This window comes from Colletotrichum higginsianum, chromosome 1 (assembly GCF_001672515.1).
Source record: "Colletotrichum higginsianum IMI 349063 chromosome 1, whole genome shotgun sequence".
Lineage (NCBI taxonomy): Eukaryota > Fungi > Ascomycota > Sordariomycetes > Glomerellales > Glomerellaceae > Colletotrichum > Colletotrichum higginsianum.
Window position 1 is genome coordinate 2,882,168 of NC_030954.1, and position 15,700 is coordinate 2,897,867.

General features: G+C 58.4%; 3 protein-coding genes across 3 annotated transcripts; 2 read left to right on the forward strand and 1 right to left on the reverse strand.

Moving 5' to 3' along the window:
- Nucleotides 1-410: 410 nt before the first annotated feature.
- CH63R_00890 (Beta-glucosidase) lies at nt 411-3,205 on the reverse strand (the record flags this gene model as incomplete). The annotated part of the gene is made up of 3 exons (XM_018295865.1): nt 411-1,052; nt 1,154-3,084; nt 3,145-3,205. 3 exons carry the CDS (start codon nt 3,203-3,205, stop codon nt 411-413), a joined length of 2,634 nt encoding a protein of 877 aa, XP_018164227.1.
- A 1,476-nt stretch (nt 3,206-4,681) lies between these two features.
- CH63R_00891 (Sugar transporter) lies at nt 4,682-6,562 on the forward strand (the record flags this gene model as incomplete). Its single annotated transcript, XM_018295866.1, has 5 exons — nt 4,682-4,793; nt 4,888-5,268; nt 5,335-5,715; nt 5,818-6,127; nt 6,187-6,562. The coding sequence occupies 5 exons, from the start codon at nt 4,682-4,684 to the stop codon at nt 6,560-6,562; spliced, it is 1,560 nt and encodes a 519-aa protein (XP_018164228.1).
- Nucleotides 6,563-12,127: 5,565 nt separating this feature from the next.
- CH63R_00892 (uncharacterized protein) lies at nt 12,128-12,799 on the forward strand (the record flags this gene model as incomplete). The annotated part of the gene is made up of 1 exon (XM_018295867.1): nt 12,128-12,799. The coding sequence occupies one exon, from the start codon at nt 12,128-12,130 to the stop codon at nt 12,797-12,799; it is 672 nt and encodes a 223-aa protein (XP_018164229.1).
- Nucleotides 12,800-15,700: the final 2,901 nt, after the last annotated feature.

The window sequence follows — 15,700 nt, forward strand, 5'->3', positions numbered from 1 at the left end:
CTGCAAAACAGAGCCGGGTCTGCTCTCCGTTTTGATACACCTCCTAGACTACAACATAATCCATTCTTGAAAGGCCTGTCCAAGAGGAAAATTCATCTGGGCCCGACCTCGATAGACAAGGATGGCTGTAAGGTCCCATAATGTTGTCTCTTCAAAAAGAAACGTGCTTACTTTATGAGGCCTCAACTATCTAGAACAACCAGTCACTTATACCAGATCACTCCCAATCAAGAGCACTCCTATTTCTGCTTCATCAGTCGTGATTTGTACTTGGCCACGTCCTCGCCGCTTATTCCCACCCTATTTACATACATGTTGAGTGTTCATGACGCTTTTTAACCCCTCCATGTCGCCTCCTTGTCTACTTTCTACTTCCACATCTACATCTACATCGATGCTCATCACCCCCCCTACGCGCGGAGGCCCTTCCACCTCCTCGTCTTCTCCACGACGACCGTCTCCTCCAGGAACCGCCCCCGGCTGCTCGTCCCGACGAGGACGCCGTACGTCCCGGCGTCGCTGCGCCAGCAGTCCTCCATCTCGCTCCAGTAGCTCGTCGCCCGCAGCACGTCCAGCGCCACCTCGGCCGTGCCGCTGGCGCCGGCCTCGAGCGACACCCTGGCGAAGCCCTTCATCTCCTTGGCCGGCCGCGTGATGGCGTCGCGCGTCGAGCTCGTCAGCGGCGTCGGCGCCGCCGGCGTCACGTAGACCTGCACCACCTCGGCGCCCGCGCGGGGGCCCGTGTTGGTGACCCTGGCGCGGACGACGAGGGTGTCGCTTGCGTTGGTGTGTCCGTTGGTGTGTCCGTTGGTGTACCCGTTGGCCTCCTTGGCCGGAGGAGCCTCAAACACCTCGAGATCCGAGAGCTCAAACGTCGTGTAGGACAGGCCGTGCCCAAAGGGGAACAGCGGCTCGACGTCGAGCGTGTCGTACCACCGGTAGCCGACGTAGACGTCCTCGCTGTAGAGCACGCGGCCGTTGTCGGAGCGGAAGCTGAGGGCCGCCGGGTTGTCGGCCACCCGGCGCGGCATCGTGAGGGGGAGCTTTCCGGCCTGCGCGCAAGATATCTGTTAGGCCCTCTTCTTCCTTTTCTCTTTACATTTTCGATATTTTCTCAGGTCATAGGACAAAGAAACAGGGGGGGGAAACCTACCGGGTTCACCTCTCCAAAGAGCACGTCCGCGATGCCGTTGCCGGCCTCGTTGCCGCCGAACCACGCGTGCAGCACGGCGCCGGCCCGGTCGATCCACGGCATCGCCACCGGCGTGCCGCTCTGCACGACGACCGCCGTGTTCGGATTCGCCGCCAGCACCGCCGCCACGAGGTCGTCCGTGCCGGGCGGCAGCGCCATCGTCGTCCTGTCGAACCCCTCCGACTCCCACTCGCCGCTGAGCCCCGTGCAGACGACGACCTGGTCGGCGCTCCTGGCCGCCTCGACGGCCTCCCGGATCGCCGCCGCCGGCTCCAGCCTCGGGCACCCGCTGAACCGCACGCCGCCCTGGCCGAAGTCGACGGTGCCCGACGCCTTCAGCTTCGTCGTCGCCGAGCACCCGAACCGCACCAGCACCCGGTACGACCGCCCGGCCTCCAGCCTCTTGCTGCCCACCTCCTCCACCGTGCCGCACCCGAGGAAGCTGCTCCCCAGCCGCTGGTCCTCCACGTTGGACACGACGAGCTCGCCGTCGATGTACAGCTCGCCCGTGCCGTGCACCGACAGCCCAAAGTCCCACTCGCCCGACCTCTCGGGCACGAGGACGCCCTCCGTCTCGGCCCACCACACGGGCGCGAGCTCGGCGTTCTCGTAGTCGACGAACCAGATGTTGGCGTCGTCCAGCACCCGCTCCTCGAGCGCGCTCCGTCCGTCCGCCGCCCGCTCCGTGGCCCTGGGCGGCGGGTCGTTGTAGATCCTCAGCACGAAGCCCTTGTGCTTGCCGTCGGGCGTCGTCAGCGCCTTGCCGAGCAGCGGCAGGGACTGGTGGCCGTACGCGCCCTGGGAGAAGAAGACCTTGCCGTTGCTGTTGTCGTTGCCGTCGCCACCACCACCGCCGACGAGGGACCTGACGCCCTCGAGCGGCGTGACGGCGCGGTAGGCCCGGAGCCCCGCGCTGCCGCCGCCGCAGTAGGTGGCGATGTTGGCGTTGGGCCCGATGACGGCGACGGTCTTGGCGCGGTCGAACGGCAGGATGCCGCCCTCGTTCTTCAGGAGGACGAGCGACTTGGCGGCGGCCTCGCGCAGGAGGGCGGCGTGCGCGGGCGTGTCGGCCTCGGTCTCGGGCGCGTTGGGCGGGATCGACGTGTTCTCGAGGCCGTGCTTGACCAGCCGGAGGACGTTGCGCACGGCGGCGTCGAGCTCCGCGACCTTGACCTTGTTGGACATGATGGCGTGCGACAAGGCGCCGGCGCGCCACCGGCTCGGCCCGGGCATCTCGAGGTCGAGGCCGGCCTTGATGGCCTCGGCGGTGCTGTACGTGCCGAACCAGTCGCTCATGACGAGCCCGTCCCACCCCCACTCGCCGCGCAGGATGTCCTGCAGGATCGCCTTGCTCTCGGCCGCGTGGACGCCGTTGACCTTGTTGTACGCCGTCATGATGGCCCGCGGCCGGCCCATCTCGATGGCGATCATGAAGGGCAGCAGGTAGATCTCGCGCATCGCCCGGTCCGTCACGAGCGCGTTGACCGCCATGCGCTCGCTCTCGAGGTCGTTGCAGACGAAGTGCTTCAGCGTCGCCGACACCCCCGACTCCTGCACGCCCCGGACGTAGTGCCCGGCGAGGATGCCCGACAGCACGGGGTCCTCCGAGTACGACTCGAAGCCGCGCCCGCCGAGGGGCCCGCGCTGCGTGTTGATGGTCGGCCCGAGCAGGACGTGGGCACCCTTGGCGTGCGCCTCGTCCGCCAGCAGCTGGCCGAGGCGGTGGACGAGGTCGACGTCAAAGGTCGCGCCGATGGCCGTCCCGCACGGGAGGCACGCCGAGGGTGTGCTGTCAAAGAAGCGGGTGCCTCGCACGCCGTTGGGGCCGTCGGAGAGCCGGATGGGCTTGATCCCCAGCCGCTCGATCGTCGCCGTGTGCCACCAGTTTACGCCTGGGTTTTTCTGCGTTAGAGATGTGTTTTTAGAGGGGCGGTTGGTTACGAGGGACATACCGGCTGTGAGAGACACCTTTTCCTCCAGCGTGAGTTGCTCAATCAGCGCTTCGACGTCCATTGTGGGAGTTAGGAATGTCAGCCGAGAGAGAGAGAGAGAGAGAGAGAGAGTGTGTGTGTGTGTGTGTGTGTGTGTGTATGTGTGTATGTGTGTATGTGTGTATGTTCAGAGAGACAAGGAGAGAAAGATAGAGACAGCCTAGAGAATGCAAGAAACACGACACAGGTTCAAGTACAATCCAAACAGCGTCTCAAGGACAGCAAAGAGTCTGAGGGTTGAAAGGGGAGAAAAGAAATCTCGACGATCAACGGGCCCGTCTCTTTAATCCTCCTCGCAACGCGGGGGATAAGTCTCCTCCCTCCCACAAGGTCTCTCACTCCGGACCTCGACCGCGCGGGGGGGTTCCGGTCCACACGACGCGCAAAAACAAAAAGATGGGCATCGTCGAAGATTGGACATGACGTAGGTCAAGCCGAGTTTCGTGAGGAACTGGTTTTGAGTATGGGAAAGCCCACTTGCCTCTCTACACAGCCAAAAAAAAAAAAAAAATGAGGATCGTGTGGAGGGGGGGGCAAGTCGATGCGCCCCGGTTCCAGTTATAACGAGGGGTGAGGGGGAGAGAGGGAAAGAAAATGGGCTTCTTCGAGGCGGAGAAATAGGGGGGCGGCCGGGTTGATAGATACAAACTCTGAATCCGAACAACTCTTTGACTTGGAGGCATAGCGGGGGTAAATGAGGTGAGAGCGCGGAGCATTCCACGAGCCAAGAGAATCGAGTCAGGCATCATGCCAATGTTGGTTGCTGATAGTTGGCCCAGTTGATGTTTTAAGTCAAGTTACTAACTAGCAAACGAGTTACTAACTGTTGGTTAAGTTCCTCCGAGCCACAATTCAAGTGATTGTGTGTAATTCTCCGCCTCGGTTTCCACATCAAACATCGTCAACTGACTCAATTCTCCGCCCTCTTCCCCCAAGTATCCATCTTTTTTTTCCCCTTCCTCAACTCAAAGTCTCAACCACACACACAACTTGCATTCCCCCCGGTTTCTCCAATGTTTTCCTCCCAATGTGGGTCGTATGGGCCCCCGCGATAGTGCCTCTTCTCCATGGGGGGGGCCGCCTCTAGCTATCTGGTGTTCCCGGGTGACCTCCGTTTGTTCCCACACGTTCTGGACAAACACGCGACGACGACGACGACAGGGGCATTGGGATTCAACGATCCACTCTGGGTTTTTTTTTTTCCTTTTCCCCTGTAGTCTTCTTTGTCTGGCGAACCGCTCTTCAGCTTCTAGTCTCTGTACGGCGGCTGTATATAGACCTTGCTCTCCTCCTCCCTTCCCCCTTCCCCGGGTTTGTGTGATGCGACGGACTATTGAACTACGATATCTCCAAGAGAGACTCAAGAGTCTAGACAACTTCGTGCGTCGAGATCTACAGTAGCCCCTCGGCGGCCCGGGAGAGACTCTTCAAAACCCCCCCTATTTCTTGTTGCCAGAAACTACCAAAACACAAATCACCCGCGAAAGTCAAAGTCATCATGGGTAAACCGGTCCAAGAGCTGGCCGCCCTCCCCGGCGACGGCCTGCCGTGGTATAAGCACGCCCACCTGCGGAAGCTCAACTTCATCACTCTGTCCATGGTCTTGTTCTGTGCGTAGTCCTCCTTCCCCTCAGCCCTCAGCCCTCTGGAAACCTCAAACCCTCCCCCCCTTGTTCGCCGCTAACCTTGGTATTCTTGCAACAGCCTCCGCCAACGGCTACGATGGTTCCATCATGGGCGGCCTCCTGGCCCTGCCGCGATGGAACACCTTCATGGAGAACCCCTCGGGCGCCTACCTCGGCTGGATCACGGGAATCTACTGGCTCGGCAACGGCATCGCCTTCCCCGTCGCCGCCTGGTCCTCCGGCCGCTACGGCCGCAAGCCGGGCATCTACCTCGGCTACCTCTTCCTCATCCTCGGCGTCGTCATGCAGACCGCCGCCCAGAACGAGGTGACCTTCACCTACTCGCGCCTCTTCATCGGCATCGCCGCCTCGTGGCTCGGCAACTCCGCCCCGCTGCTCATCAACGAGATCGCCCACCCGAAGCAGCGGTCCATCGCCAACGCCCTCTTCATGGTCGGATGTAAGTCCCCCCCGCCTCCTGGGGGTGCCTCCGTGCGGCATCTGTCGTATGTTAACAAACTCGTAGGGTACTTTGGCGGAACCCTCTGCGGCTGGGTCACCTTCGCCTGCCGCGACATCCCCTCGGACTGGTGCTGGCGCGTCCCCGTCCTCATTCAGATCGTCCTGCCCTTCGTGGCGCTGCCCGGCTTCCTCCTGGCGCCCGAGAGCCCGCGCTGGCTCATCAGCGTCGGACGCGTCGAGGAGGCCACCGCCATCCTTGCCGAACATCACGCCGGTGGCGACCGGAACGACTCGCTCGTGACCTACCAGGTCGTCGAGATTCAGGCCACCATCAACGCCGAGAAGGAGGCCTCCTCCAGCGCCTCCTACGCCGACATGATCAAGACCCCGGGGAACCGTCACCGCCTCTTCATCTCCGTCAGTCTCGGTATCTTTGCTCAGTGGGGTAAGAAATCGCCCCTTATTCTTCTCTCTTTTCCAAGCATGCCTTAAACTCCAGTCAAAAGGGCTACCTGGACTATCTGATACTGACGATGCCGCCTCCCAGCCGGTAACGGAGTCGTCTCCTACTACCTCCCCCTCATCCTCGACTCCATCGGCGTCGAGTCCGTCACGGACCAGACCCTCATCTCGGCCTGTCTGAACGTCTGGAACCTGCTGTGGGCCATCGCCGCCGCGACGAGCGTCGACCGCCTCGGCCGCCGCTTCCTGTTCCTGACCTCGGCGAGCGTCATGCTGGCCAGCTTCATCATCATCACCGGCCTCAGCGCATCTTTCGCCGAGTCCGGCTCAGCAAGTATGGGCCTGGCCGTCATCCCGTTTCTCTTCATCTTCTTTGCTGGCTATGACATCGCCATGTAAGTTCTTCCCCCCCCCCCCGCCAGTCATGAAGGAAATATCATACTCACATACACAGGACCCCGTTCTTGACGGCCTACCCCTGCGAGATCTGGCAGTTCGGACTCCGCTCCCGCGGCCTCACCGTCACCTGGTGCTCTACCGTGGTCGCCATCTTCATCAACACCTTTGTCAACCCCATCGCCCTCGAGGCCATCCACTGGAAGTACTACATCGTCTTCATCGTCATGCTCGCCCTGCTGTGGCTCACCGTCTTCTTCACCTACCCCGAGACCCGCGGCCACACGCTGGAGCAGATGGCCGTCATCTTCGACGGCGACGACGCCGCCGCCCCTCCTCCCGCGGCCGTCAGCGAGAAGACCGAGGCTTTGGTTTCCCACGGGGAGAACGAGGATAAGAGGCAGTATCAGAGCGATGCCGAGCACCGTGTTTAAGGGAGTAATGTGTCATCAGGCAATGTTCAACATGGTTGACGCGGTTGGCTTGGATACAAAGTAGGAAGAATACAGTAATCGAAACGATAAGACCGTATGTCTTAATAAATAAGAATCAGTCCTGAGGTGCAGCTGTCTAACTCGTAAAGTCAAACTGCACCATGAGACCTTGTCAGTGTCCAAGAATCACATAACAGGCCGAGTATTGGGGCTTTTCATGGCTTACTTTGCCCAAGTTCATGATGTACCGCCTGGGCCATTGACGTTCACTTCGCCGCTCCAATATAAGAGGGCCAGTCGAGCATTCGGGCTTGCTGAGCTGGATAATCCGCGCCAGGGGCGTCCGTCCAACTTTCGAAGCGAGTGATAAACCATCTGCGAGTTTCGCCATGGGTATCCCAAACGCGATCCTCCAAGCCACCCGCCAAGAGACGCAAGTTTCGAGGCGTACTAGAGTCGTATCTCGAGTTTATGTTCTTGGGGCCCTGAACCCATGCTCTTACCTCCTTCGCCCATGCACGCCGCGTCTAACATCAAGTTCCAACGGACCGACAACAAACAACCTCAAAGACGCACCAATAATGACCTTTCCTCGCAATAGAAAAGGTCACAAGAAGACTGACACGAGACGCCCGCGCCTCACGGCAGCAGTTGACGAGATTATGTGGCTGCATAGCCGACAATGAAAGCCATTGTCGCCCTCCGGGCTCGTTGGCCGTCGCGACTGTCGACGTCTCATAGGCTGTTAAGAAACATGTTTGCTTCCGCGCGAGTGTTTGGGCGAATGAAATTCCCATTTCCAGGAGGACTGCATGGGGAAAGAGGCGCGAAGGATTCTCTCCCTTGACCGTCGGATCCCACGAGTGCTTGGGCGGCGCTTGTCGACGTCCAAGGGTGGGAGTGCAGGCCCGAAACAGACCGCTGCTGGAGAGGGCTTGGTTTAATAAAGAAACGCCTGACGGATTTATTGTGTATTCAAGTCGCATATGCGTAAGCCAAAGATGGGCAGGGCAGAGAGAGCTCGAGGTTGAGATGTGCGACAACGGAGGCTACCCTTATCCTTGGCGTTGGCTACAAGCGGACCTTATTTCGAGAGACAAAGACCGAGGAATCTCTGAAGAGAAGAAATGTTGTGTTGCTGCTTTTACTACGTGGCGGCAAACTGCGAGTCTTTCTCTAGGGGGATACAGTCACTTACATAGTTGCTTTTTCGATATTGCCGCCGGAACACGCCTGCACCCGCACGTAAGGTACCGCATACGGCAATAGGCGACAGGTAGGAGATGGCGTTCTCGTTCGAGTCAATCCAAAAAGATATTCGAGCCACTTTTATCTAGGCTCTGCAAATGGTGGTGCCAGGATGCATCGCTGCCGCCCTCGTAGATCGAAGAGCAAGAGCAAGAGTCGGCATGCTAGACACGAAAGCCAGGACGTGAGGCCCTTGTGTCTTGCTGCCAGAAGACAAATTCAATTGCCCCCTTTTTCTATCAGAAAATGGGCCTAGAGGGAGTTGGATGAAACGAGATTCCTCGTGAGGACCACCTGATTGTGCATTGTGTGTCCAATGCAGGTTCCTCTGGAGGGTAGCCAAACAGCACGTCGAGCAGCGCCAGCCAATACATAGACACATTTGGCAAAACCACGTTAATCTTGTTAAATGTAACAGGTACAGCTTCAGTTGTCAACGGGGCTGAAGCCGCAGCAGCAACAGAATGTGCTCTTGGTAGAGAACCCATTGAGACACATTTGTTGAAGACATCAACCCAGCCCACCAGCCGCCGTCGTTTCTGAAACAGACGCGAAGAGTGAGTTGATCAAGCTTGACGAACGGCAGAAATTCTGAGCGGCGCGTGTGGCCGTCCCAGCGGCTCGGACTGCAAGAAAACAAGAAGAAGAAGCTGGCGGATACCTAGTGACCAAAAGGGCTAAATGAGCCAAGAGATGGATAGATGGAAGTATCGCAGGTGAAATAGGGTCCAGTCAATGTTCATCCCGCCCAGGTCTGCTTGACACGGAGATGATGGCGAGGGAGAGAGAGGCCGGGCCGCGGCCTATCCTCGTACACGCAGGCTAGAGGCGCGCGCTGTAGGACCGAGGCCAGGGCAGTCGTGTATCAACGCAAGGTAGAGAGAGGGTTAGAAAAAGAGAGAGAGAGAGAGACATGGCCGACGTTGCGTCTGGGCTACGAGGGGCAGATTGCTTGCATGGGTCGGAAATACTCCGAGTCGCTGACGGCCAACGGCGTGACGGCGGCCGGGTCCAAGGGCTGCTGTGCATCACATGGCGCGCGCTCTGGCATGTGGACAGCCTTCCGTTGCCGGGCCAGGCGGACTGGAAATAGGAACGCCGGCCATCCTGCGATGGGGGTTGAGGGGAGGAGGGCAGAAAAGAGACAGGCTCAGGTTGACCGAGGACGCGTCGGTGGTCGAGGATCGAGAGTCGAGACGCCGAGCGGTGCCGCGCGCGGAGTGAAGCAGGAGGAAGATTGGAGCATTCGTAGGCGTGGTCGAAAATAGAGGAAGAGACCGGAGGAAAGAGAAACGGAAGAAGAAGAGAAGAAAAAGAAAAAAGGGAGGAGATTGACATGGACTGAGATGAAAGGGGAGGAAATGAAATGAAATAAAGTCGTGGTTGAATCCAACGATGATGGCGAGAAAGAGCGACCTGTGACTCAAGTCAGCTCAGTTCAACTCAGTTCCTTCCATCTTCGTCACTCGAATCCCAACCAAGAAGTCACGAGCCTGGCGCTTGCTTCCCTTCTTTTTTTTTTTTTTCCTGCTCCTTCCCATTCAGTCGCAGTGTTGTCGCAGTCGTATCGCACCTGCCAGTTCTCATTCTCGTTCTCGTTCTCATTCTCATTCTCATACTCTTCGTCCTCCAGCTCTTTCCCCCTTCTCTCGGTCATCCTCTTGGTTCCCTCCTTCCCTCCCTATTAGGTAGTCTGGACATCTCCGCCCGGCCCCGCTCCGGTCACACGCCGATTGTCCCCGCGTCAGAGGGTCGTTCGTTGAATTGCTGTATTGCGTTGCATGACGGCTACTTTTTTCTCCTCCGTCTCTGCTTCCTCCCTCTTCGCCACAACTGTATCGTCATCGGATCCTCAACAGCCCTCGACCTCCTCAGCAGCACAGATTCCTGTGCATCCTGTTTTTGCTAGCTTCGGAATTCTCCTTCGTCCAACGGAATTCCCGCTTCACCTTGCCACGCATCACCCTAATCACCACCTCTCGACACATCTTCCCGGCAGACGAGCCTTCTGCAACATCTGGTGGACGACGTAGGGATTCGCAGGTGAGGAAGCGCCGTCGGCCAGCGTCCAATCACAGAACCACGCCGCTAAGAATAGTCAAGGTCAACCGCGGAACCCCGTCCGGACGGCTGCCCCGGCCCTCCCCCGGTCAACTCTTTGTGTTCCCACTGCCCGTTTTCCGCCTTTCACTGGCTACGGTCCACGGCGCACCCTGCCTGTTGTTTCTAGCGCCCATAAGCAGCCCCCGTTGGACCCAGCGACGGACAGCCCGCAACTGCACGACACCTCACCTCGCCTCAAAGTTTACAGATACAGTACTACTTGCTACCCACCCTGCCTGCCCACGCCGCCTTCCCGAGAGAGCCAATCACGACGCCAATTCGACCCTTCGGTCCAAGCAATCGCGCGGCCTCTACACGCCGGGCCAGTGCCACTGCCGTCTTGACTCTTGCTAGCCCGCGTAGCTTCACCATTGAGTTTAGTTGACTTGGCTTTTTCTTTGCTTCTCTGCCGCGTTCTGTCTTGGTCGAATCTCCCACCGTCCGCCCCGCGCTGGCTCTGCGGTCCTCTCCACTTCCACGGCACATTACATCCACTTGGTCCTGCGAGTATTCGTAACCTCGGGGCTTGGAATACTCGACATTAACTGGGCGATTACATATTATACGACGGGCTGCTGGGTACCTGTGCCGGCCATCCATCCGATCCTACTTGGCGAGACAGACAGTCCGCACAAAACGACATCGTCATCGCAGTACAGCCACTAAGCTGCCCCTCCATCTTGTCTGGTTTTTTAAGAAGAACAAGAAGAAGCAGAAAAAAAGAAAAATTGCTGCCCAATCCCCTTGGACCCGGTCCGTTTCAAAGACTCGGTTTCATCACACATCCTGGGCGAGAGGCCACGAGACATCCAACGACCTTGACACGGGACAAGCAGCGATTCCAGCCATCTGCCCAACGCAAGCCGCTGTTTCGTGCCCCGGTTACCACAAACCAAACGGGGAAGAAGGTCAACTGCTGCTGTGTGAATAAAAACCCTTCGGATTTTGCCCGCTTTCTTTTGGCATGCAACGTGCCGATTCGCCCACTACAGAGACGACACCAGAGGCAAATTAGCTACAGCAGCCTGTTCAGCCCCCCCGGTCCTCCGTCCTGTCTCTGCTTCGCTGTCTCTGTCTCCTGCAGCAGGCTCAGCACGCACTAAGGCAGTGAACACCACACACCACACGCGCCCGCGCAGCGAGTAGAATCATCGCTTGTTCGGCAGCGCCCACGGCCAATCCCAGCACTTCTGCCCGCTATTCCCTTGCCGCTTTACAGAGAACCCTCCCCCCCCCCCCCCCCCCCCCTTCGCCCCCAGGCCCATCCAGTCTCGCGACTCCCACGTAGAGTCCTGTACCCGCCAACAAACACGTTCGCGCTGCTGTTCGTGTCTCCCGCCCTCCTCTTCCTCGACCCCCTCGAGCCTCGACGCTCCCACCGCACCGCGCGCCACTGCTAGATTCTCGTTGGACCATCCGTACCCGCCGTCACCGACACATCACGACTCCTCCTCTTTACCTTACAGGATCCTTCACGCGCTACCGCGGCCATCTGCTGCAGGCTCTGATCTTGTGTTATTGACCCGGTCGAGTTGTTCAACCGCCCACCCCCCCCTCCTCCGTCTGCGGCATCTCGTCACCGCACGCCCCCTTCACGCCCCTCCCCTTGCTGCTCTGCCCCTCCCCTCGTCCAGCCTGCCGACTACGAATCGAATACTTACTTACCTATTCGTACCTGGGTACAGACTTGATATCCATCTGCCTCCTGCCGGCGAATAGCAGTGGCTCGCTATTGTGCCCACCCGTGCAACCCACCCCAGCAACCCCAGACCAAACTTCCGGGAGAGCACATCAGCTTCCTACAAACCTTCCATTTTCCTTGCCGCCGTCAGAGCTTAACCTCAGCCTGAGATCCTCGTCCCGGCTCACTTACACTACATCCACCACCAGCGCCCATTCTGCTCTCTCTCCGAAACAATATAACGTCCTCCCACCCTCACAACTGCCGGTCCTCTCTCTCCCTTTTCTCCCCAGGCGACTTGTCTCTGCAGCTTGTGGGCAGCTTGACTTTCTCCTCTTCCTCTCTCCCTCTCTCTCTCTCTCTCACACACACACACACACACACACAAACACACACACACACACACACACACACACGCACGCACTCACGAGTCAGAGTCATTCAGTTGACTGGACATATCTCTCTCCTCTCGCACACACTCGCTACTACCTCGCACCCTTTCTCCGTCTCTTCTTCGCCCTCAAGTCACCGCCATGCCTGCCAACAGACCCAAGTTGGCTCAACTGGCCACGCCTGTTACCAGCACGTTTCCTTCCGAGACCATCTTCTCGGCCTCAACTCCGCTCTCGGCCAGGCCCATGTCCTGCCGGGACCTTCCCATCAAGACGCCCATCAGCCCGCCCACGGCCTACACGGATTTCCTGAAGCACATGTCCCTCAACTCCCCAGCCGCATTCAAGCCTTCGACCTCGGGGGAAACCACGCCTGAGTCCACGCCCGAGTCCACGCCAGACTCACTGCCCTCGACGGCAACCAGCGAGCAGACAGACGTTTCCTGCAAGTGTGAACATGAGCACGAGCACAAGGCCCCGGCCACCGCGCCGGCTATCCCACCAAGCCCCTTCACACAACTGCCAATGTCGGCGCCTCCCACCGGCGCAAACTCTTTCCCGAGCCTCAAAATCCCGCCCTCGCCGGCGGTATCCCATGTGGACTCGCCCATGAGCGCGCGGTCACCCTTCAGCGCCAGATCCTTCCACTCGGTGTTCGACTGGGACGCGGCCCTCAAGGCCAAGAGGCTGAATGACGCCAAGAAGCCATCGAGGACGAGCGTACGTCACATCCGCGAGGTCGTCACGCGGACGGTGACTTACACGCCGAGGATGAACCCCGCGCCAAAGGGCAAGAGGAGGAAGGTGGAATGAATCCGCGGACCGGAAGCAAGCGACTCTACTCTTTATCAAACTGACACCTAACACGCTATTCGGCCTTTTTTTTATAAAAAAAAATTGCGCCGATGTTTATTTTCTTCTGCCATCAGCCGTTATCGTCGCCATTCATCATCACCACCATCATCTCTTCGAGCTGGCATCCAACACCCAACACCCAACACTCAACCTCAACACCATCTGATGACCTAGGCCTAGCGCCATATTGAAGAAGAAAAAAACGAGAAGGAGGGCATGTGGCGATGAAGCAGGCTCTTCCCACGGAGGCACATCTCAACAACGACATGACTTTTTAACGCACAGCAATACCAGCACACGTCATCGGCGCACAACATGGATCGACAGGCGAACAGCTAAGGGCGGGCGGGATCTGCAATTGGTTTCGCGGGGAGGTGGGACATCTTGCGAGGGAGGAAAGCGACTTGGATTTTTTTTTTGTTGCAACCATCTACTGGCCGCCCCCCTCTCCCTTACCCGCAACGGGGAAAGAGGAGTTTGGGAGGGGAGGGTCCTAAACGGAGTTCTTTGGCGGCTCTACGATGCTCATGTTCGATACCAGGAACCATTTGGGGGGGAGAGGAGGGTGGAGCCGACTTGAATTATTGGAGGTCCCAGGGGCTGGAATACGTACTGTGTTTTCCATCTTCCCCGAGAGACTTTTGGAGGGCGCGTGGGAAAGAAGCTCGATAGCAACGAGCAAAGACGGACTTTTTATCTACCCGGTAACACAGCATCACCCATAATACCAAGCATACTGTGTGTCTACAATCATCTGGCAAACGTTCCTTTGCTGCTCGACTGAAGAACCCACAGGGGGGGGGGGAGACGATCACTTGACCACCTCGACCGCGGTGAACCCTTCTCAACACCATCACCACTAACCCTGTTGGGTACGTGATGCGAGATGCGAGATGCGTGTACGGAAAGAAGGGGGAGGGTGGGGGGGCTTGTTTATTTGTTTATCGTTCCACGGCCAGCATTCTCGTGCAGCGCGGCCTTTGATGCGGCCTGCACATCGCGGGTCACGTCACGGAGGGGGAGGAGGGTTTGTTGTTGTGGCCCGGTCGCCCTCCTCCTCACTGGAGGAAGAAAAGAAAACAAGAGGAGAAAAAAAAAACCCCCCAGGTCGCGATGGTGGTTGGCCGGATGAGATCGATGGGGAAACAACGGATAGATGGACAGACGGACAGACAGACAGACAGTGCGAACGTGGCGAGGGAGAGGTGACGCTCCCAAGAAAAGAAGATGAAATAAAAAATACAATCTTGTTCTTCGTTCCTTGCATGCAGGGGAGCCGATCTCGAGTGGCTTGCCAGAGAGTCGTGGCGACACGGACAGACGGACGCCCTAGAACGGCAGGCCGGCATCGAGAGCTGGGAGGATTCTTGACGAGGTGAGTTGAGGATAATCTGTTGCAAAGCCGCCAGTCATAGTCGTACGTGTGTTTGTATGATCTCTCAGCTCCATATCAAGGTGGACAAAGTTTTGGGTTGGCATGCCATCCCGTCGCCCTCCCTCCCTCCCCATCATTCCCATCCGTCTCAGTGCCTTCTGCCCCGTGGAATGCCATACCCAGCAGGGAGGCCATGAAGGGTCGATGTATGCAGTGGTCGATCTCCGGTGGTTGAGTGTGGGTGAAAAACCTGGCTTGCTGGTGCAGTCGAACTGGAGGGGGAAAAGGGAGGGAAGGGGGGGGGTGATGAAGGCCGCATACTAGCACCCGGCAGCCATGTATGACTGGACGGGCAGGAGGGGCACTCGGCGACGATGAGTCTGTCATCACCCTTCCACAGACCGAGGGCTGGACTATAGAGCCTGCCGCCTCCGTTGTTCATCCTTCGTGCTGCTAGCAGGTGTTGCAGCGTGCCGGTGTTGCAGTCACGATGGCCGCTGGTGGTGATGCGTAATGACTGAAGTGTAGAAAGGCTGCACCCATGTCCCATGTCCCTCTCCAAGCTCCTCTTCCTCCTCCTCCTCCCTCCCCTCCGCCTTGGTGGTCCGCTTAGCCTTTCCATCACTTTAGAGGAAATCGGGGCCAAGAGTGATTGGGGTCCATGATGGGCTGTATACACCCCCCAGCGGCGTGGACGTGAGCGCGTGCACGCGCGTTGTTGCGTTTCCCAAAGTCCGACCTCTTGCAGGTTCACGGTTCAGATCAGAGACCATCCGCCTCCGATGCCGTGATGGGAAAAAATCAACAAGCAGACGCAGTCGAGGGCGTGTCGTCGAAGCAGGGAAAAGTACCCAGCAGGACCAGCCGACTGAGGAGGCCAGTAAGAGGGAAGAGAAGTTTGAGGAGGAGTGTGGCCAGTAAAAGCGGCCAGAGACGCCATACTGGATTCGGCCATGGTATGACCCGGTATCCCGGGCGCTGCATGGGGGTTGTATGGTAGCGTAAGGTGTGAAGTCATGGAGGAAACCCCCCCCCCCCCCGTCACCTCACTTTGCTAAGCGCCTGTCCTCAGCGGCGCCCGGGGCGTGATTGGCCGGAGCCGGGGACCAGGGGGGCCGCGGTGTCCCGGTTCCCGTCAGAACCATCACCAACGGCTAGTGAGGAGGAACCAGATTGGTCGGTTGGTTAAGCGCCGGCGTGCTTGTGTGGGCCAGGCGAAGCGTTGTAACTTTGTTTCTTGACCCTGGATGCAGAGTCACCCGTCGCAAAAGTTGCAAGTCGAGTCACTTGGCCAGCGTCGTCCAGTCTTTTATTTTTCTTCCGTCTCTTTCTTTTTCTCGGTTCAGTAGCCGGGATGTGTGTCTTTGCAAAGAGACGTGCGGCAAGAAGGCATGTTGTTTAGCAGGCTTGAGAGAAGGGCAATGCCGGTCATTCTCAGTCCCGGATGGATGTCCTCTGCTGATGGTGCGCGTCTCATGCTGGTT